This window comes from Dunckerocampus dactyliophorus, chromosome 6 (assembly GCF_027744805.1).
Source record: "Dunckerocampus dactyliophorus isolate RoL2022-P2 chromosome 6, RoL_Ddac_1.1, whole genome shotgun sequence".
NCBI classification, from domain to species: domain Eukaryota; kingdom Metazoa; phylum Chordata; class Actinopteri; order Syngnathiformes; family Syngnathidae; genus Dunckerocampus; species Dunckerocampus dactyliophorus.
The window spans coordinates 17,547,221-17,570,999 of NC_072824.1; the positions used below are offsets into that span (position 1 = coordinate 17,547,221).

The 23,779-nt window shown below is 40.7% G+C and overlaps 1 protein-coding gene across 2 annotated transcripts in view; it reads right to left on the reverse strand.

Annotated features, from left to right (window-relative positions):
- Nucleotides 1-548: 548 nt before the first annotated feature.
- Nucleotides 549-23,779, reverse strand: part of LOC129182299 (alpha-1,6-mannosylglycoprotein 6-beta-N-acetylglucosaminyltransferase B-like) — a 100,358-nt gene continuing 77,127 nt past the window's right edge. For both annotated transcript variants that reach the window (XM_054778241.1, XM_054778240.1), the window contains 9 exons: nucleotides 20,986-21,117; nucleotides 16,409-16,542; nucleotides 14,347-14,477; nucleotides 12,412-12,567; nucleotides 12,087-12,233; nucleotides 8,448-8,564; nucleotides 7,407-7,481; nucleotides 5,792-6,069; nucleotides 549-1,384 (listed from right to left, as the gene is read on the reverse strand). In XM_054778241.1, coding sequence (XP_054634216.1) covers nucleotides 1,186-1,384; nucleotides 5,792-6,069; nucleotides 7,407-7,481; nucleotides 8,448-8,564; nucleotides 12,087-12,233; nucleotides 12,412-12,567; nucleotides 14,347-14,477; nucleotides 16,409-16,542; nucleotides 20,986-21,117 — 1,369 coding nt within the window. In that variant the 3' untranslated portion in view covers nucleotides 549-1,185. The remainder of the gene's footprint in view (nucleotides 1,385-5,791; nucleotides 6,070-7,406; nucleotides 7,482-8,447; nucleotides 8,565-12,086; nucleotides 12,234-12,411; nucleotides 12,568-14,346; nucleotides 14,478-16,408; nucleotides 16,543-20,985; nucleotides 21,118-23,779) is intronic.

A 23,779-nucleotide genomic window follows, 5' to 3' on the forward strand; every position in this document is an offset into this window, starting at 1 on the left:
TGTTGTTGATACGGCTGTCGTGGCTTCTCTTCTATCTACCCGCTGTCCTTCTACTCTGTCTTGCTCGACGGCCACCCCGCAGAGCCTGGGTTCTGTTCGAGGTTTCATCCGTAGCTCATGTGAGGTTCAATTGGTTGTTTTTCATGTATGAGTAGCAAACCTGCTCAATGTGTGAAGTGCCTTGAGATAACTTTAAAATGGAGAGGCCGTTTCGGTTTCGATTTTGGTTGTGATGACAATGTTGACGTCAGTCTGCCAGTCTGTGGCGCGTCGACATAAACTGATTCCACTGCACTTGTCTTCAAGAAGACATTTACTGTACTGAACATCTTTTAGGTATAAATTGTTTCCAAGAAAGGCAAGCAAAAAATGAAACAAGTGGATAGCAAGCTATGTTGGTACCGCAGAGTGGAAAAAGGGATGTTACTGTTTCCACATTTCGATTGCATCTGCCAGTGCTTGGATAAGGTTTAAATCAGAAACACCATCGCATTCTTCAAAGCTCAGAAGGATCCTGGCAAAAACCGCAAACAATAAAAGACACCACGATGCTTTGATCTTTTTATTTTATGATCACAAAGCCCGGAGGACTTAAAAAAAAATCCACTTGGTCTGAGAGCTTATTCATTGAAAATAATTTAGCAGCCTTTATCTGCGTCCTCTTCCTTCCTGTGCTCTTCCTTCCTGCCTTTTGTGACCACAGATGATTGCATTGACCAATGACGCCTCCGACTTGGGGCTCAGTCTGATAAATGTCTCTGCCGATAAATGGGGGAAAGAGGGAAGGGGAGGGAGAGCTCGGATGATAACCCACTTGTCCATCTTCCCTTTTGTGCATGCGCTGAGAGGAGATTGGATATTGAACTGCGCTCGCCTCTTCTGTGTCCACACGTCTGAAGGAATGACACCACAGGCTCTTCTTCCCCTTAAAGGTTGCCAAAATGAAAGCCTGTGTCCTCCAAGTGTCCTCCAGGGGGCAGGCTACACTCCAGTTAACTTTGCCTCTGGCAACACAGGATCATCACTGCTATGGCAGCTGCTTGAACCACCCGTGGCAGCTGATCAAGCCAGCCCACTGTAAATCCATAAATCCATGCATAGTGCTTCATCACTATTTCCCCGCACTCTCAGAGAAGTGCTCACACATCACTACCTCGCCCTTTGTACCGTCAACTCTCTCCCACGTCAGAGGCAGTCCCTGCACAGCGCCACCTGCCCGCGCCGGAAGTCCCTGCAGGGGCACAGGCGCCTGTACTTGGGCGACTGTCCCGCACAGCTGAACAGGAGGGGTTCCCGTTGAAGTCCACACTCACGACGCAACACGGAGAAGGCCGGGAGGACGTGGTTCATCTCGTAGTCCAGAACCTCGCACTGCACCTCCAGCCTTGAGGGGAACACAAAGAACAAAAGGTGGGAGCAGTCGAGCTACGGAAGTAAAAGGAAACTGCTCGTCGTATCTCATGACTTACAGGGGCTTTTATTACGGCTTTTTTCACGGACTAATGAATAACCATCCAGTATATGAACATGTTCTAACCCAGACATGGGCAAACTATACAGTACGTGTGTAGGAAGTAAACAAGGAGGGATGTGTACATATTCTTGATGCAAAGATATTCATAGTTATCGATATTAGTGTTTTTTAAATTCAGATTCTATATAGATTCACATGCATATATGCTGAGATGCTGGTGGGGGAAAGTCAATGTTTTGCAAGTCTCAAGTCTTTCATCCCAAGTGTCAAGTAAAAAGGTGCAGAAAGAGTGCTGACACAGCATTCAGGATTTAGTCAGTGCAAACGAGTACAACAACAAAAGAACTTCACAAGACGTTGAAGATGTAATCATTTTACCTAATTAACTTAACTGTGCGTGCGCGCATGTGCATGTGCATGTGGACAACTTTCTACCACACTCCAGCAGTCGCTCACAGAAATGTAAGCCACACCCTTGTTTGTTCTTAAACCCGATTGGACGTTAATAGATGCATTCCATGTGGAAAGTCTGTGAAAACATGTGTTGCTGTAAATGATAGAACAATGGTCATGGTAGCTGAATACTTTGAATGGGGAAACACGCAACACTCACTGATAACCTCAAGTACAGTACAGCACATCAAGTAAGTCCAAGTTGCAAGTCTTCCAGGTTATTGTCAAGTCGAGTCCAAAGTCAACAAAATGGTCACTCGAGTCTGATGTGAGTCAAAGTCACGTGACTTGAGTCCACACTTCTGCATATATGTATATATACATACACTACCGATTACATATTAAGACCAGTTGAAAAATGGCAAAAGGCCGCACGGTGGCTGAATGGTTAGCATGTTGGCCACACTGATGTCCATTTTTTAAAGCTTTGACTTTTCTTGCATCTTTGTTTACATGCTTTGCCTAGCTGTCACTGGCGGCAGCTACCTAGCTAAAGATATCCGCCTAGCTTCTGGTCTTCGGACTCCAAATGTGACTTTTTAGCACAGTGACACTTTTTAAAACAAACAAGCAACAGGGGAGTGGATATCGTGTTCATGGGGTCCGTACTAACTTGTTCAAGTGTCACTGAACAATTTCACTCTGTTGTTGTCATCATTATATTCATTATGTCTTGTCCTCAAACACTATTTGTGTGTGGTTGTTTAATGAACATAAACATATCGTGTGTCCAGATCTGCTTGGTAAATAAAGTAGTGTACAATTTAAATGTTGCCAGTCAGAAATAAAACACAAACAGTTGGCAGCTCTAATAAAGTGATGAAAGTTGGCGACTCCTGCAACATGGACAGTGAATTTATTGTGTTTTAAGTAACACAGATTTCCATTTAAGATATTTGTTTGTAGTATTTTATTCTGTTAATTTTGTTATCTTGAACTAAAAAAAATGAATTATTGAACAGTTTATTTCCCATGTATTCGTGTTTCTCCAAAATATGCATCAAATTAAATTCCGTTTTTTTGTCAAATAGTACAAAAATCATTTCACAAAAATAAAGACAACCCCCCTCCCCAAAAAACTGTCAGCAAAAGTTTATTTTCTTAACAATTACCTATTTGCCAGGGGACGTTGGAATTGTCTAACGGTGCCGCTGACCATTAGCAGTCATAAATAAATTGAAAAATGTACAGTTAATCCATGTGATCGGTATCGGACGATTTCACTCATGGATGACCGGTATCGGAATCATCACCATAAAACCCTGATCGGAGCATCCCTACATAAAACCCTTCTCTCACAGATGGCGTCTGGTGGTTAATGGACTGCACTCAGCACCAGTAACAACCTTTATTTGGACCGTAGATGTACTGCGACTCTGGTCTTTGTGACTTTTTTGGGTCGATCACTTGACCTTTTTTTGTTCCATTTTTGAAGAAGTTTAAAAATGAGTGTCTTACTGCGTCCAACCTCAGCACCGTGGCCTATGCAGCTCAACAATCCTCCCATTTCTTCTTTTTGCATTTTGAAGCTCCAATGAGAACCTTCTTAAAATCCAACAGTGCAAAATGTAAATTCTTGCAGTTTTCAATTGGTCTTAAAATTTTAAAATCTATCACCTTTTCACACACTGTAAATTTTTTTTAACCCAATGTGGCTCTCGAGTCAACAAGGTTGCTCACCCCTGCTCTAAACCGTTCATTCATCTGTCATCGATTACATATTTCAAATACATTTCACAATGTCTCAAAAAACAATGTGGAAATTCACTGACGCAGTGGAGAAGCAACAAGGCCGTTGCGGGGGGTGTTAAGCAGATAGGAGATAAATAAAAGATCAGTTGTGTCACGAAGCAGACACAAAGACAACGAAGAGAACAAGAACTCAAGAAGAACGTCTGTATAAACCCAGACAGACAGAAGATGAAAACTACATCAAAAAAAAGAAAAATGTGAAGGATGAAACAACAGTGAGGAATGAAACATGGAGCTGACTGGAGTCTTTGAATACACACACATGCACGCACACACACACCCACCCACAGCCACACACATAATTTATATCACGGAGCTCCAGGAAGGAAACATCCGAAGCAAAGTTCCTGGTTTGCACACCTGGAGCTGCTGGAGAAAACAAATACACTCTCACTACATAGATAGATAAAGTGTCACCTATTCTCAGTGGCAATATATATGCCAACATAGATCTTGTCTATATAGGACAATAGAATTGATTTATGCTTGCTTACATCATAGATTGGACATCGTGACATGTTTCTCCAAGCACTGTGTGCACATTCGTGGCATGTATGATGGCAGAACATATTTTAGGATAACTCACAAGCGACCCATTTATGCGACACATGCATCAGAACAGTGTAAAAAGGTACAAAAATAATACAAAAAGATACATACACACATAAAAAACATATCCTACCAGACAACCTCCACTTGCTTTTAATACGGTATATTTAACATGTACCATAAAAGATGTTCAACAGTACTATCCAACAATAAGCTCCAGGGATGGGCATCAATACAATATGGTACCATAAGGGCACCGGTGCATGCTGTGTCAACTGTAGTAACCAGACCCCAAAACTAAGTAGATATTGGTTTTGGTGCCAAGTAATAATAATAACAATGACTAGTAATTAGTACTGTAATAGTTGCTATTAATGATTGGTAACTTAATTTGGTGGCACCTAAATGAGGCAAAATATACAGTAATAAAAATAATATATATAGTTACCACGGAGGAAACTGTTGTGATGGTGTGCTTGATGTTAGTTTTTCACCTGGACAGATGGTGTTGAGCATGGGCGCCGTGTGAAGGGCAAAAAGTTAGGACAATTCCAAAAGCCCAAAAATGTGATTTTGCTATCTGGGTTGAGATTTTTTTTCCCCCCAATATAGTGACATTTTTGAACGCATTAAAAAACAAAACATTTTTTTGCCATTAGAAGTTAAATCCACATTGACCAAAAAGTAAACATCCATATTGCCCAACCAACCCCCTATATCTGCATGAAATGGTTTGGTCTTGCCTTAGTGCACAGACTGGTGACGGTGCTTTGTAGCAGCCTGAGCATACAATGTAGCCTTATACGAAAATAACATTTGGTTTTCAAAAAGGAAAAAGAAAGAAGATGGAAGGGAGGCAAAAAAAGGAGATTGGATGGTTCTACTTGAGTTGCCAATCGTCTCCTCTCTTTATATACAAACGTGTGTGTCCTGTTTTGAGTTCCAAATTACTGAATGATCGGAGCTTTACATGAAATAATACAGCAAACTTCTTTCCTGTGCTGTCGCCAATGAGAGGATACAATCATCCATGGGGGTGTAATGCTTCTGTCCAGCAGAGGACCGGTGTTCGATTCCAACCTATGCAAAGGTATTTTTTTATTCACTTATTTTGAACTAAAAATAAAATTATTGTGAACAATTGTTTTTTCATGTATTCATATTACTCCAAAGCATGCATCTAAATTCAGGTTTGAGTCTAATAGTATAAAAATAGCTTTTAATGGATCAGTTCGGTCCTAGAGACGTGGTAGCCTCAGCTACTCAGTGGGTTCCAATGTGACTTTTTTTCATGGGGCCTAGAACTCCTGGCGGCACCCCTGGTGGCGAGCATCAAGTGAAAATGATCAGGCCAAAACACTAGAAAGTTTGGTTGTACTTCACCTCAAACACTCAGCCACCCGCAACAAGGGCTTGAAGGTGCTATTGTGCAAGTAACTTCATTTTGCTCAATTAATACATGACTTTTGAATGTAGGGTTAACTAGCCAACACTGTATCAATGATCAGTTTCTGTCCAAAGACAGACTGGATCAACTGCAGGAGAGGTTTTGGGCTGACATACCTTAGCAGTGCTTCCTTGTTGTTAATGAAGCCAAAGTGAGCAGGCTCACAGATCAAACTGTGTGTTCTGCAAGCCTCCACACATGACTCCCCCTCTTGCGACACCAGTACCCGCAGGGCGCTGAGAGGGGGCCAGGCAGGTGGAGTGGCTACATTGGGAGACCAGCCCAGAGCTGTAGAATTGGGTAAGGGAACAAACAAAGGTCCTGTGAAGCTGCTGCCAGACCCTCGTCTGGTCAGGTTGGTGGGGATGAAGAGAGGCTCCGGGGCACAGAAGTCCTGAGGGGGAACATTACAGTAATTATTTGGCAAATGCTTGTTAACTTTAGGATATGGGATTTTTGAAATGCACATCTTTATTGTTTATACATTTATAGACCATTGCACTTCACTTTACAGAATATACAGGATGTGCTAAAGGGCACCTCAGCAGTCAACAGGAAGAAGACCAGCACCTCTGCAACAACTTTGTCGAGGGTGGGGGCCTTTGGCTCCTAAACCCAAGTCCTGAGCAACATCACACATGACGCCGGTTTGAACTTCAGTATGTTATGCAACATTAGAGGCATAACTGATGACCTTTAAAACTTTGATTCGAAGGCAGTATATACCGTTTTAGTTTTGTAGTGCACGATTGGTTTTTGTGCGCGTAGTCACAGGGTTTTCTACTTTTTCCGTGCAATTTTAATGTTTCATTTGACCTTACTCTTCTGTTCCTTGATCATGTGCAGATCTGAAATGCACTTTGCACACGTAATGATGTGTGTTTGTTATTTTTTAAAAATACATTGACTTCTATATACAGTAAAAGTGAGCATGGAACAATGTGGGTGCTCGCGTGAGACCAGTTGAGTACCGCTGCTTTCAGTGATGTCAAATTTAACAGAAACAGTGCTTAGCAAATGTATTCGATCACCTGAGCCAGCTCGCTGGGTTTCCCTGGGTAGTTAGAAATGTCTCAAACATAACGTTCAACCACTAAAACAAACGTATCTGCTCAGTGATGTACTTTGGATTTTGTTGTAGGCCGACAATTATGCCACAGCTGCCCTAAATGAGCACCATTTATTATGTTTCTCTCTCTTTAACCGAAATGATATTTTTCATGTTAAAGGGATAGTTTGGATTTTTTGACATGGCATTGTGACATCCCCATCAGAATTGTAATGGTGACTTTTCCCCTACTTCATTCCATGAACGTCCCGAGTTCTGGTCACTTTTTGGTGTTGAAGAAAGTCGGATGGATGGTGGAGTGTAACAAATTTGCTATGCACTATTTGCACATAAGGGATAGTGGGCATACAACACAGCATTTGCAAGTCAGACATTAGTCATGACTAACTTTCAAAATACAAATCATCATCTTGTTGGTGTCCATTCTGCTACTAATACATCATCATCTTGCCGAGTCTATTACATTACTCATCCTGACTCATCAATGTCATTAAATCTTGTGCTTCATGGCCCCGAGGAGAAAAAGTGGGAGCAGATGTGTGTGTGTGCTTGTGTGTGTGTGTGTGCGCTCAGCAGCACACACACAAATCGTAAAATATGAAATGAAATCATGAAATATGTCCTACAGTGTATATGGATGAAGCAGATGTGCAGCACCTCACCTGCTGTTGTATGTAAGCGTGCAAACGCTCCAGCATGCCCTTGCACGTGTACTCATAAGGCAGGTATGGCTCCACCTGGCACACACAAACGCAGCAGTCAGTTTTTTTTCATCTCAATTATGTTCCATTTTAAAAGCACTTTTCTGCCATCACTTCATGATCAACGGATAATTTTAGCACATGACTCCAGCTCCCCACAGTATAAGCCACGCAGATGATGGATGGCCGGCTCTATATTTGCATGCCAACACAACAGCCCGCCTGCAGTGACGAGCATGCTGAACATGCTTTATTTGCCATATTAGCTGCAGATCAGCAATCGCACAATGACATGACCGGCTGAATAATCTAACTGTAGGAATAGCAGTAAACATGTTTCAGACTAAGGTGACGATGATTCAGTTTCGAAAAAGGAAGCCATGAAGCATGTAGAGGTCATCTACTTTCATACAACTTCAGAAAACACTGAGGTCCATTTGATGTAAAGACAGAAAGAAAGAATGATTTAGTGGAACATGATGACTTGTCAGACAGCAAGAGATTGCTTTGTCCTGCTTGACTGAGCATAAATTGTGTGTGTGTGTGTGGTTTGTAGATAATGGCCATAATGTGCAGGTAGGGCTCAGTGGACTGACATGCCTGATATGAGGAATTTCATCTTCTCAAGACTAGATTCAATCTCATTTTTGGCTGTGTGTTTGTGCGTATGCGTTTTTGTGCACATAGTGCCAAGAGAGTATTATGTCTGAGTGTCTGTTTTGGATGAAGAGCCCCATCAACTGATTCTCAGTGGTCTGGCAATGCAGACAAAATGTTTCTCAAGTGCAGATTTGAACATGAATGACAACTTAAAGGAAAATAAATGAGGAAAAAGAGGGTGAGGATGACGAAATAACAAAGCAATATCATAGTTTGGTTTGAGTAGTGGATATACAAAAAATCTCTAAAAAAAAAAAAATCAATTTTCTATTCAGACATACTGTACTCAGATGCCCAAGAAGACATTTTAAAAACTTGGAGGTTTTGGTGGGGTGCAGGCACCTTGGTTCTCATAATTTCCCTGATGGAGGCATCAAACTCCACAGAGTTGTTGTAGTCCACCGTCATGACATGGGGGGTGCCAATGTACTGCTCTGCGTATGGATGCTGGGATGACACCTGCACAACACAACACACCTTTTACATGTCCAAAAGGAGTAGGAAGAAGCAAAGCTTATTTAATCCTACCCCCATCCATTCCACATCTTGTGCAGTACATGTTATTCACTTCCTGCATTCCATGTAATATTATTCCATATAATAATCAGTGTAATAATCAATACATAATACAAAATAAAAACATGACAGAACAATCCTTGTAATGATCAAGACTCTTCTGCCTTGTATTTAGTAAACCCCAACTGCTTGTATTGTTTTTTTGAATTTGCTCATCTCTGTACATTGAGTTCCTTATTCAATCCGTTCTATAATTCAGTTCCACATACAGAAATGCTGTGGGTGTTCAGCGTAGTTCTCGCATATAAATGTTTTAAGTTGAATTTTCCTCTATATATTTGTCTCTCTGATCGAGAAATACTGTATGAAGTTTTTGGGTAACAAATTATTATTAACTTTATGCATTATTTTTGTCACGACAGGGGTTGCTGCTGTCGAAGACTTGACCCCCGGTATGCAGAGAGGAGGTGGCGAAGTGCAAAAATAAAAGCAATTTTATTGCACAAGACAAACTCTGTGGGAAAAATAATACAAAATTAGCATAGATAGGTAAGTCTAGGTGACAGCACTGGTAAGGCAACAAGGTACATCAACCATGGCATTCACATTAACGATGAACCAGCGCCGCACATACGACGGCGCTGACCTTTTAACCGCCGCTAATACAAATTGTCTGCAGCTGTGCGGACACCAGGCGTGAAGCGGCTGTATCTTCCACCACACCGGAAGTACAACTCGCCAAAATAAGGGCGCAGGAGAGGAACACTCGCTCCTGTCCTGCGAAACATGACAATTTTAGCGGTTTGAAAGTGAACTAAATCTGTAAATTTTAATATCTGTGATTTTAAAAATAAAGGGTTTGTATGTTCTCTATACTTGGCATTATGAATTATCCTCACAGATCTTTTTTGCTGTACAGTGACTGAGTGAAGATTACTTTATAATTATTACCCCATATCTCCACACAATAAGTTAGGTATGGTAATAATAAGGAACAATAAAGATCAAGAACATAGTTTACTTTGTTCAATATAGAAGTATTTCTCGCCACCTTTTGTTGTATAAATTTAATATGAAATTTCCAACTCATTTTTTCGTCTATTATGATCCCCAGAAATGTATTTTCTTTCACTCTTTCAATATCCACTCCGTTTATTTGTATTTGATCGTACTTATCAGGTCAGGTCACACCCGTAGCATTTCTGCCGTTGGGGCACTGAGATGTCCTTCTCCAGGTTTCCTTATCCTGTGCCATCCTTATGCAGATTTCCACCGGCTTCTCCACCCATATCCTCACATCATCCACCCATTTCCTCCTTGGTCTTCCTTGAGCTTGCCGCCCACCCACCCGACCATGCATTACCGTGTGCGCTAGTGTGCCTGGCCGTCGAGTGACATGTTCGCTTCCTTCTCTTTGTACTGTACGTATCCCTTCTGCTATTTCCAAATAGCATTATTTTAGTTTTGCTTAGGTTCAAGGATAATCTGTTTCTGTCAAACCATGACTTTAATATGACCATTTCATCCTTGACCTTTTTAATCAGTTCTTGTGTGCCTTCCCCAGAACAGAAGGCAGTGGTATCATCCGCAAATAAGACCAACTTTAATCCAACACTGCAAAATGTAAATTCTTGCAACCTTTCAACTAGTCTTACAAATTTTGATCAGGAATGTATATACACTCACATATATACAGTTGAAACCAGAAGTTTACATACACTGTATAAAAACGTTTTTATCTATCTGAAATTCAATGAATCTAAACGTTTCCTGTTTTAGGTCAGTTAGAATTATCAAATTATTTCTATCTGTTAAACTTTTTACAACTTTAAACATGTAAACAGATAACTGTACAATGTTAAGTTCATGAAAAATAGTGGCAAATAAAACCTTGCACTTACAAAACATTCATGTCAGTGATAACATTCGTGATGATTTGGACACCACACGATCACGTGTCGGAATTTGGCTTGTAGCTAACTGTAGCCTAGCTTCTTGCTTTGCAGCTGGTGTGTGCTAGAAACAAAATGGAAGGCCTCCAAGGCGATTCCCATGCTAATTAATAGCATGGCATCGAGCATAGATGGGAACCGGGACTAACATTCAGATTTTTCCGGAATCGTTAATTTTTAAAAATATCGGTCCCGACGTTTGGCGCTCGATCAGCCCGACAAGAGGCCAAAATGGTCGCATAACGTCAACAAAGAAGCCAGCGAACAACAACAAAGAAGCGTCAGAAAGCATTTGTGTTTATCCATTTTAACCATGGACAATGTGCGAAAGTGTCGTAAAGTTTGGCTCAAATTCTGCAAAAAAATGAATGGTCGACGCTGTGCAACATTTGCAACGCCATCATATCATGCAAAAGAGGGTGCACCACTCACAGAATTAAACACCTCCAGATTCACGGTGTGCAGAGTGCCCCTTTTTTGACGCGCTAAGCCGGACTTCTTCCAACCAGTCAGGTAAGTAATACAATAAATTCAGGCTTATGCCAACATTGAAGCAGCAACATATTATACTTTATACTGCGAATACGGTGGCCAACTCAAATATCCAGCTAACGTAAGGCTGACGACCTGAAGTCAACGCAAGCTTGTGCCAGGAAGTTGACCAGACCCTGCGAAGTGATACTCCATTCACCTTATTTGTTTGATATTCTGCGGGATTTCTCTAGGAACTCAGTAGCATGGTTAAGTTACACTTTGCCCATCCAGCATCATAAGACACTCTCCAACGCATAAACAACAGGATACGTGTCATTGTTTTTTCATGAGGACTTCAAAATTAAAACTAATTTGTGAACGTGTACTCCTATGTAAAGACACTTCTAAACATTTATGTTCAAGTTCAATGGTTTGATATTTCTATACTGGTTATGAATAGCCCTGTGAGGAATTCATAGTTAAGTAATTCATGAAAAGTTCAGATAATTAAAAAAACAAACAACAACAGTGAGACATTCAGACATTTCATCCAAGAACTTTGGTTAGTGCCCTCACTTAAACCATGCAAACTTGTATGACCCTACCTCTGAAAAAAATCGTAATCAAGAATCGTTAGGTACCGGAATCAAATTGAGGAATCAGAATCAGAACCGGAATAGTTCAAATTCAAATGATGCCCAACCTGACTAATTAACGAGAGTGATAGTGGTGGACATGAAAGGCAACAATTGTTATTGGATTTCTAAAGTACCTGCACTTTGTCAATATTATCTGTGAGGCAGAAACTGTGTTTTTTCAGGATGCAGTTGCAGAGCGACTTCATAAAACCATGATATTCATGTTACGTTTTTGTGGTCTTCCCCTCCGCCCAACAGCCAGGATTAAATAAAAATTAAAATAAAAATAAAAAAGACTAAACATTATATATTATACACTTTACCCGATGGCCATTACATGAGGCAATACACCTGTCACATTTTACCTACTTTAAGTAGTTATCAGTGAGAGGTGGCTTTACCTCTCTTGATGTTGGCTTCCCTTTGAAAAACTCGTGATTGAGCGAGCTGTGAGGTGGGTTAAACTTTGGCTGCAGGAAGACACATCCGTTGGCTATTGCTTCCAGGGGTGCCGGGCCTTCATAGGGAAAACCAAAGCCAATAAATAGCTGCAGGTGGAGCAAGACAAAAAGTAAACAAATTGAAAGAGTTAAGATTTTACAATAGTCTGCTTTGAATTGGAATTCAATGAAATATGTTTCCATTCACTCCAAACAGGAATGAAGTGATGAAAATGAATGATGCCACTCATAATCCCCAGCTCGTGGTAACATTTCCCTTGGGTACCTTTGCTCTGCGTAGCAGGTGCTGCAGCTCATGCTGGGGCAGCAGACCGTGGTTTTTCACAAAGGCCGGGACCTCAGGAGGTCTCTGGGTCTCATAATACACCGTACCATGGACCTCCATGTACTTGTGGAGTATCTGCAGAAAACCTTCTTTACCCTAATGGGATGAACAAGACAAAACAAAGGTGGGTTTGGGGAAAAAAAAGACTAAACTGCATTCTTCACTATGTGCATTTCTGTATGTATATTTATATTTATGTATGTATGTACATTCGTCAGTATGTGTTTGCATAAAATGAAAATAAAAAGTGCACGCTGGCAGTTTAGTTGAAGGAGAGCAAAGATTTGTTTCCTAGATGATTGTTCACTCTGAATTAAAACGTGCAGTCATGTCATCTAACATCTAACATTGCAAATATAAAGCACCAGTTTGGACAAACTCACTCAATTAATAGCATTAGAGCAAGTGTGCGAGAATACAAACATTCTGCATCAGGACCACAAAGCTCAAGACAAAGGCTGACAGACACCTGAGCAATCTTGTTATTTCGGAAAAGGACAAAACCTGCAAATGCAATCTCTCTACACTGCAGTGCTGACCTGTCTTAATTGTAACTTTCACTTGCACAGAGCTGTGTCCTGTGGTCCCTGTTTACTACTCTAAAACTTCATGACTGCAGTGTGTTTGAAAGAGCAGTGGGCATGTTCTGAAAATCAAAGCTGAAAATTAAAGGCAAACATAAAATAAGTTGAATGCTGTGAATGAGCCATGAAAAAGGTCCAGTGTATGCACTAATGACTGCTGTATCCCTGCACCTGCACTATGACCCCTCACCCAGTTAATCCTCCTACTAACTGGAGGGAGAAGTTATCGATCAGTTTCTCTGTGGGGATTTTCCCAGACAGTCAGAGATTAGTCCGAATACTAAGAGTAGACAGTACGGCATTAGTAGTAGTCACAGCAGGCGATGCAAATTAGTGGAGGGAGTAAAAGTTACGGACCATAGTATTTTCTAGCAACATGTACATCCTCAAACTAAATTTACACCACAATCATGCAAGCATGCGACAGAAACAGTATAGCATAGCACAAATTAATATTTAGCCACAGATTTCTAGGTGGTTAGGGGCCAATAATTAAGGTGGCGTGGTACGTACGGAAAACTTATGAAGTATTTATTTAGAGAGATAACACTCATTTACTAGCAGTGTACAATTCAGAATTCATGCATCGCTTATGAAACAACAGAAACAAAATAAAAACAGTGTCTTACCTGAAGCTTGTATGGAAAAAGGCAGATGCAATGTGAGAAAGGGACAGTAAATGACATTGTTTAATTTAGAAAATGCTTCTCTAAAAATTGAAGTAACCACCACACGTGAGATGTAGTGCATGTGTGACATACTACCATATGAATTACCATTAGTATACTATACAGCAGGGGTCACCAACGTTTTTCCTAGTGAGAGCTACTTTTACAAAATGAAAATGGCCACGAGCTACTCATTTTTGTAACATTTATTTTCAGAGCTTATTTTAAACCCAAACAAAGCGAATATGCTTGTTTTACCAGAACATTAACAAAATGCTGGTGTCCACAACTCACATTTTGTATTTCAGAATGCATTTCTTTCTACTGTTCTTTCATTATTAACTGAAAACCTGAATGAAAAGCAGGCTTGCGGGCACCTCATGTGGTCATGGGGGGCTACCTGGTGCCCGCGGGCACCACGTTGGTGACCCCTGCTATACAGCATATCTCTATACTTTGTTGGTGTTCCTTCTAAAGGGTAGCAAACAATACAATAACAGAGAGATTTTCCAGGACAGCTGTGGTTTGTGTTTGTCATTTCTGCAAGACGCAAAAAGCAACCAAATGGAAGTTTGTGGTCGTGCGGCATCAATCGCCGATTGTTGGTTTTTGTGCGTTTGTACCTTCCACATGCTGGCTTCCTTCCCGTACACCACTGCCATGTTGTTGACTTTGCTCTGCTGGATGCTCCTCTTCTCCGTCTCATTCAGCTCCTCCGACACAAAGCCCATGAAGGAGTTGTCTGGTGTGTGAGCTAAATGGTGGTTTTTGGCAGGTGGCACAGGGTTGTAAGACAAAAGTAGGGAGAGAGACAATGGTTCTTTGAGTGAGCTGCAAAAGAGGAAAGTATACTTCACACTGGTTTGCTTCATTTCACTGCTAATTCCTTCCTATAGCTTCATGTCTAAGAATTATAAATAGTCATTGTCCATGAGCCAGCTGCTGCTGGCTATGGATAATCACTATACTAAAGTGCGTGGGTCTAGTCACAGTGGGCAGGTACTCAAAGTGAAACATTGGCACCTACAGCAGACGCTGATGCTATAATGGCACTGCTACAGCTTTTGACGGCATTTAGAATTGAATGTGAGACCAGCACAGTGTAATGTCTGTGAGTCACAGTAAGCAGACATGAAACAATAAGCTATGTAAAAAAAACCTCATCAAATATGTTGTGGAGATGGCAGACACAGATCGCTAAATTTAATGCTGCTTAAATTAGCAGCCTTTATAGCATTAAATAAGACAAAAACACCCAAAGAGCACAGATTTTCTTCATCTGTAAAATCTAATGAGTCAACAGCATCAGTTAGGATCTGCATTGCTAAAAAAACAAGTTACTTCCAGATCCAGAATTTCGTCAGAACGGAATAAAACTTAATAAAATCATTAATTATCGTTTTTATTGGATATGTTAGGTATAATTACATGTATTTAACATAAATTGCTCCCAGCTGTGGATCAGATTTGGACACATTGCCAATGTTTCGATTCATTCATTAAACATTAACATACGGTAGTTGGCAAGGCGTTCAAGGATGCTGGTCAAACACCCATTTTTTTTCCCCAAAGGACTCAAGAAACTCACTATCACTACGTTTACATGCTTACATGTGTGACGTGTACCCCCCACCCCCCAAAAAACCCCCGCACAGACAACGTCTTGACGCACAGAAAAAGTCATGACGCGATGCGCATCATTTCCGCTTCTTCTTCCTCTTATCCCATAACAACAACACTGGCACGGTGAATAATGAACGCCTTTGTTTGCACTTTGTTGCTGGTACTGACCTACCACCAGTACTTGACATTATTCTGTCTCACTTTCTTCATTAATGGAAGGCGAGAACGTGAAGAAATAGGAAATGGAGCCGGAGCTGCGCCATCCTTATCCATGCTACGTCCACCAGAGCCCCCTGGACACCTTTGAAGGTGCGTTCGCACAAACCCTGCTTCCCGTAACTTCTCGCTCACCTTCGGAATGATTTCGCCATCGCGGTACTTTCTACCATCAATAAAAGACATTATGTTCCTGTCTTTCACCACACTAATGAGGTGGCTTGTTTCCTCCTCGCTCCAAAAGTGAGTTTTTTTGCGTGTCGCCATCTTTACAAGTAGTTCCTGCCAAAGATACAAGATTCCTTTCGAATAGGACATCTGCAGAACACAAATTAATGTTCCTCTTGATCGGGATATCCCGATAGGCGAAGACATTACCCAATTTTCGGGTTAGAAAAGGGGTAACCCAGGGGTAATATTCGGGTTTTTCAAAAGGTTTATTGGCGTTTTCATGGCTGTGCGCAACCAGGTTATTGCTAATATTCCATTTGTGATAGGGTTATTTGACTGCATGTAAACGTACTCAGTGGTAATTAAATTGACAATTAAGTCAGCTGACTTCTCTTTCCAAGTTCTTTAATTAACTCCCCTTTTGAGGCTGTTTCTTCTTTTAGAGTGACTGTTCAAAACAGCCACATATAGCCAAAGTTAATCCTAACTGAAATGAGGCCCTGGTCTCGCATGACTTCACATTGGCCAGCGAACTCCAAGGTTTTGGACGACTAAAAATTGTGGTCAAATTCCAAACTGTAAAATCTCCAGGGCATTCAACATCCACTGTCAGAGGGTCCACTGTAATGTTTCCATACGACAAGTTGTTTGATAAAACCACATGAAGACTCTTACGGAACATGGTCATGTACTGCCTGGCGTTCAGGTTCCAGTAGCCCCAGTTGGTTCGGTAGCCATGAAGAGTGGCATACTCCTCATGATTGTACGCTGGCTCTGTCCCAAATGTGTCAATCACTCGGATGTGACATCTGTAATGACACAGCACAGCTACTTAAAAAGGAAAAACTCAAAAGACCTGTAATTTCCCCCATTTATGAAAACAGCTTCGGCTGCAATATTCAGAACAGCAAACACAAATTGCACACAGCTGTTCAAAAAACTGCACACATCTGCAGGTTTGACTCATGAGAGGAAACAAAAGGTAAAAGCTGACAAAGACGTAAAATTAATGGATACAAGCTGAACAAAACCAAGTGCAGGTAAATACATCATGACAACAATGGTAAAACTAAAAAAAAAAACAAGAACAAGAGAAATAAAACCGCTTTAAAGGTAGCATAATACGGTATTGGCACAGTGTCAACACACACACACCTGCACACAAACATACTATGTCCTTGTCTGAAGCAGTGAAGCAGATCTATCTCGCCTGTCTGTGAGCAAAGGGGGATTAAGACCGGCAAAAGGTAGCATCCAATCCCTCATCTTGCAAATTTCTTTCAGGCTTTCAAAGAGAGCTTTAAATCCAAACTACAGTGACAGCATATACCATCAAATATGGTGTAAACATGACACATTAGAAATAATGTAAATAAGGGAAATGGGCATACAGGATGTTTCAGGTATTTCAGTAAATAGAGACACATTGAGAGGATATGGGTCACTTGAGAATACATGCAAATATACAGTTAAAAAAAAATCATATACATCAGAATTGGGTATTTACTGAAGACCGGCAGCATAAAACCTGCCATAGATTGACTGTGCAGTGAGCCTGTCTCATTTTTGAACCATCTCCAATGGCAGTCTGACAAGGCCAGTAGATTTATCAGTCCATCAGCCACACACCTACCACAAATACACGTTCTCTCAATATTATGTTTTATGGTCGATTGAGGCCGTTGGCGTGGAGACACTGGTGTCAATGCCCCCACTGTGATGGCACTTTTATAGGATTAAACCATCTGTTGAGGAAAAAAAATAACTTTCCGCATTACTAAATTGTAGATGGACATTTAAATCTGAAAATAGGGACGAAATGAAGTGTACACAGATGTTTGAACAGTGTTATTACACAAACTCAACTGAGGTGAACAGAGGCAGTCGTGGAAAAAACTAGTAGTAGAAAATATAAAATAATGGTCACCGCTTATGTCTTATTTATATGTAAGCATAACGCTACATCACGGCAGCATGTTTGGGTCACAGAAAGCTGAAAGTGAATTATTAATGACAAAGAAAGACAAATATTCTATCAGGTCTCTCTGTCCAAGCTGCACTATCACATATCACCCCCTGCCAGAAAGTGAAAATGTTACTTGCCATAGATAAGAGAACCCAGAGGGAGGAGGGGTGTGCAACATGGACGGAAACGATGACAGCAAAGACACTGAGTTGAATATCTAACCAGGGATCAGCGTGTGAGGCTAATCTCAGTTAAATGGTGGCTCACCAAGGATCACCCATGCTTTTAGAGTGAAGGTATATCAGCAAGGTCTTTGTCAACCTGTGCTAACCAAACAGAGGAACCTGGCTTTGAAAAAACAATTTTACCGAACACAATTAGTATGCTTTGGGTCTGAGCACAATGATGGCGAGAGGTCTTATTTCTTTCAGGGCACAAGTTGGTTTTAAATTGCTTTAAAATGACTCAGATGGTACTGCATGTCATAGCTCTCATTTTGCCAGACTCTTATTATTCCTTCCCCCATCTATGTTTAGAACTGAAAGCATCTACAAATGTACTAGTTGACGATAGCGATGCATTAGTTAGCTCAAAACTTTGCTGTGCCCAACACATCAGTCCACAGAAAATGGGGAGGGAGACACAAGCAATGACAATTTCGACACATGTAAACGTTAAGGATATTTCCTCATACAGTCGCAGAGGGGTATTTAACTACTCAACTGCAGAGGGTACCAGGAGTCTATTAGGACATTTTACAAAAGTTGAACATTTTGGAAGGAGTTTGTCCCATTACATCTGTTGTAAAAGTAACGTCGCATTTCAGAAAAAGAAAACCATGCCAACATTAAAATATGGTGGTGGTAGTGTGATGGTCCGGGGCTGTTTTGTTGCTTCGGGACCTGGAAGGCTTGCTTTGATAAATGGAACCATGAATTATGCTGTCTATCAAAAAATCTTGAAGGAGAATGTCCGGCCATATGTTGGTGACCTTAAGCTGAAACCAACTTGGGTTCTGCAGCAGGACAATGATCCAAAACACACCAGCAGGTGCACACCTGAATGGCTGAAGAAAACCAAAATGAAGACTTTGGAGTGGCCTAGTCAAAGTCCTGACCTGAATCCTATTAAAATGCTGTGACATGACCTTCAAAAGGCGGTTCATGCTAGAAAACCCTCCAATGTGGCTGAATGACAACAATTCTGCCAAGATGAGTGGGCCAAAATTCCTCCACAACACTGTAAGAGTCATTGCAAGTTATTGCAAACGCTTGATTGCAGTTGTTGCTGCTAAGAGTGGCCCAACCAGTTATTAGGTTTTTGTACCTTAATAATGGAAGCTTTCATTTAAAAACGGCATTTTGTGTTCAGTTGTGTTGTCATTGACTAATATTTCCATTTGTTTAATGATCTGAAACATTTAAGTGTGACAAACATCCCAAAAATAAGAATATATATATATATATATACATACATACACACATACCTGTGTATATACACAATCAATAACTTTTTCAAAATGCTTTTTGTCTCACTCCCCCATCTTGTTTTTGCATATTGTAGCTCTACTTAAACCTCATTAAGATCCAAATGTGCAAAATGCAAATTCTAGCAATTTTGATCAGGAGTGTATACTTATACACACATACACACAACCACACACACACACACCCCCACACACACACACACACCCCCCCACACACACACACAATAATATGGACATCATAGGAGAACATAAAACTGAAGTAATTAAAAGGAGCTGGAAGGCTCCAAACCCCAGAACACTTGATTAGTGATGCTTCTCAGCTCCGCAAGGCTTAACTGAACTGCTCCAGATATTGATGAGGCGGACTTGTGATGGCGAGTGCCAGACAGACCTTTGACCTTTAACAATTGGTGAAGTTTTGAACTAAAACATGAATGCAAGCGAGCTAATGGGCAAAAAACAGGCCGGCAGGCAGGAAGACACGACGGAAAGAAAGACAAGACATAGACAAAAAAAGATACATCAGGATGAGAGAGGCAGGCAGACAGAGAAACAGACCGAATGCAAAAGAGGCAGATGGATACATAAAAACACAGAAAGACACAGAGAGGGACAAAGCAGTTAGGTACAAATGCATGCTCAGTAAATGTTAACGACGGGGAAGACACCTGCACTATATTATAGATTGATGCTAAAGGACAGCCGCATGTTACACACTCAAGAGAAAATGAGCTCTTCATGGCTTCTAATGCATTCTATAACTCTTCACCTGGGCACCCATCTTTATGTATTTGAAACAAGTGCTGCATATCCTCCCCTTACAAACACTAATTGTCACATAGTGTTAGAGAAAGCACAAATCAAGACTTTAAACAGTAATGGAGGACTGCTGACCTCAGCAAGCAATTAGAAGCAGACTGCTGTGTGCTGACATAGTCTGAGGGAAATGCTACTTTGTGTGTGTATGTGTGAGGAAAAAGACACACGTAAGTAGGAGAAACAGCAAAACATAATGTGTTTTGAGGGTGAAAAAATCTCCTCCTGTAATGCTTATAATTGGATTTTAAAAATACATGTCATGGCTTTCTGTGCTCAGCGTTGTTTGCTTCGAGATATGTCCCAGCTGAGGACCGTTTTTTGCCTTTTCTCTCTTTGCTCATCTTTGCACACACCTTCACTTTTATTTGCATATTCTCTCTGTGTTCTCTGAGCATTTGGCCTGCAGTCACATCACATGTAGTCTAATGCATTTTCTATCAAAGAACAACTGTCATGTTCTACCACTGTATACAAGTGATGGGCACAGCTTAAGCAGGAGGAGGAAAGGCTGCAAAGGAAAGGAACTGGGGCAGACTGGTCTAATGTGTGGGGCGGAATATAATTGCAATTTCCACAGTGACACTTCCAATTCCTGTTTTGTGTATTTTGTGTTTTGTTCCCATGGTCTCATGACTGCAGTGGCCTACTTTCCAAGATGTTTCACCACTGTGGGGATGCCAAAAGCGGTTAGGCAGACCCATGCATACACACTGACACAGGCAGACACCTACACATTTTAGTAATCTTAATGTTATTGTTTTTGGCAGCCACATTATCTTCAGTCTTTTAGTTATGTAGAAGCACAATGGCTCCAGGGTTGACAGTTAAAGCACATTCACGCTGTGGTATGCTTCATGTGCACAAAATTTCAAGAGACACAATGACAATCATGTTATTGAAAAACCACACGCACGCACGCACACACACACACACACACACACACACACAACATAAACATAAAACAGGCACACCACTACTAACTTGTGTTTCTTGAGTGAGAGCCCCATGTGCTGTTTCATCTGCTGCAGGCCATGGTAGTCCGTATAGATGAGGTCAAAAGGCAGAGGGCCCGTTAATGGGCAACTGCCTCTGCCGGGGGGCACACCGAGGAAGCTGCAACACACAACATGGTGATACAGGGCAGAGGAACATGACAGCTGACAAGAAGACTAATAAGGATTAACAAAAATATGCATTTATTATTGCCGAGTTTATATACTTGAAGCCACAATGAAGTCAGGTACATACTGCAATCATGTTCATTATAAAACAGGCTATTTGAATAAAACATCATCATTCTTAACTGATCATTTGCTGTCAGAAAGCGTGTGTGAATGCTCAAGAGCTTAGACTGAGCTTAAATACTGCAGATATGTATACGACAACAAGCACAATCAGCAATCAGAGCTGACTAGGTTGACCTGTGAAAGAAGTTGACCTTTGAATGCACTCATTATGGTTATTTGTTTTGATCGTGGAACGCCACACAAAACTCTGTGTGCTAGCGAGAGGTACCCTGACTGCTGATGTGCTGGGAGGAACTCCTTCGACACAAATGTGCAGGTGCAGTTGGCCCTAGGTTCCTTCTGATGCCTCATGAGACTGGATGGTCTCAGCACTTCCTGATGCTATTGGCTGTACCCCAACGTAAATGCAATCGAGCACCTTTGGGACTTCCATCCACTATACTGTCCAGGAGCTACCTGATCCAGGTCTGGGAGCAGAACTCCCAGGAGACTCCCATCAGGAGCATGGTCAGACCTTGCAGAATGAGCATTTAGACAGGCAGAAGGCATGCTGTAGATACATCTGAGCCTCATTTTGTTTTGTCTTAAGGAAATTCACAAGTTAGATCAGCTTGCGATCTCATTCTTCTACTTTGATTTTGAGTGTGACTCTGAGTTTAGTGGTTTAATCATGTACAATGGGATAATAATGTGGCTTTCAAGTAATTGTTCCTATGTTACTTTCTATGTCATGAAGGCAATTTTTCAACTGGAATATACTGTATATTTGAGTTCAGGGATGTGTTGTTAGTAGTCTATTCCCTGTATTTTTCTCAGCAGTGTCTAACAGCCTGTTTTTCCATTAGACAGCATCACATGAGTAGTGGTACTTTCAATCAAAGCAAAGCCAGAGGGCACCAGCCTTTGGCAAAGCATAACACAAACTAACAAGATGAAAAGAGGACTGATGAAGACCTGGGTCAGTGTCAGCAGCAGCAGCAGATGGCCAAATGAATGGAGTGTGTGTTGTTTCTTCAGACACACAAATGATGCTGACACACCTCACTTACAAAATGTCTCAACTCTAGGTGAACACAGACACTTATTTGGTCTACATAAGTAATGTGGCACTACAGTGGCCTCGTGTCTATACAAGATATATCTCCAGTTTCACAGTTATACATTCACAGGACACTGCGTTGGGTCCAATACAAAGGTAGTATCAAAAATCCTCCCTTTACACCTCTCACCATGATGCAGTGCATTTGTACACCACTACAAACTGCTATCACAATAATAAACACAGACTGGAGAACAATAAGACAATCAGCATTTAAAAAAAAAATGAGATGATGTCCTCAGTCAACATGTAAGACTGAAATGAGGACAGACAATAAGAATAAAAGAACAAGTAGTAGAGAGTAGCTGGAGAAACAGCAATGCCACAGCACACAAACATCTTTGTTTTTGTTTTTTTTTAATATTTCATTGACTTATTTTTGTCTTTTCTTGTGGAACACTGAAAGGCTGATGAAACCCCATCGTATACCTATCTTAAGGTTAGTGTACAAAAAAAAAAGCATTCACACATATTACATGTGGCCTTTGTTCATGGTTGGTGAAGGGTAAACAACTCTCAACCCATGCAAGACAAATGAATTATGTCTCGATATATCAGGATGTACACTGAACCTCCCTGTACAAGGCAGAACTCAACGCAAATTTTGGGGTTTGAACCACTCGGCGTAATCTAACACATTACAGAAAATGTCAGCATCAAACAATTAACTCTGTGTGTGCATTATTATTTTTCTTTGGCTTTTTTGCCACTTTTGTGTCCTCGATTTTTACCAAAGTTAGTTACAGTGATACATGTTTTTTACATTTGTAAATTTAATTTTAACCATGGTTAACTTATTCATATGGCCATTATTTCCAATTTGAAAAACACTCAACAAGCATCTGAAACTGATAACACTGGAACAGCAAAAATGCATACCATTTCTTTGATTGTTTTCATCAGGATTTCAAGGTTTTATCGGAACCCGAGCATGCATAAATAAGCATTATAAAATATTAAAATCGTCAATCAATAAAAAAAACTAAGAGGTACGAGTTTGCAATTCCAATGCAGCTCAGATAGAGTTTACACTCATTTACATTGAGTGTGATGAAATATGAATGTATTGATGTATCAAACCATCGCGATTTTGAAGTTAAATCGAAAGATGCGCCAGCATCGTTTAAATCAAAAGTGTGGACTTCTGGCTTTTATTGTGTGGTTGAGACAAAGCTGGATGAGGACTTTGAACTTTTGTTGTTCAAGCAAGAGACGTGTTTAGTTCACTTTTTTGTCAACAAGTCCTTATGTTCATCCTCATGCTGCTCCGGGTCACACTTTTGACATTACATTAAATATTTATTTTTCTACTTAATAGATTTGATCTACTTGAGAGACGTGAGATGTTATGTTCTCTGAATAAGTTTCAAATAATGTCACTGTCAGAAATGTAAAATACAATTCTGCTCAGTTTTGTTGCACAAAAACA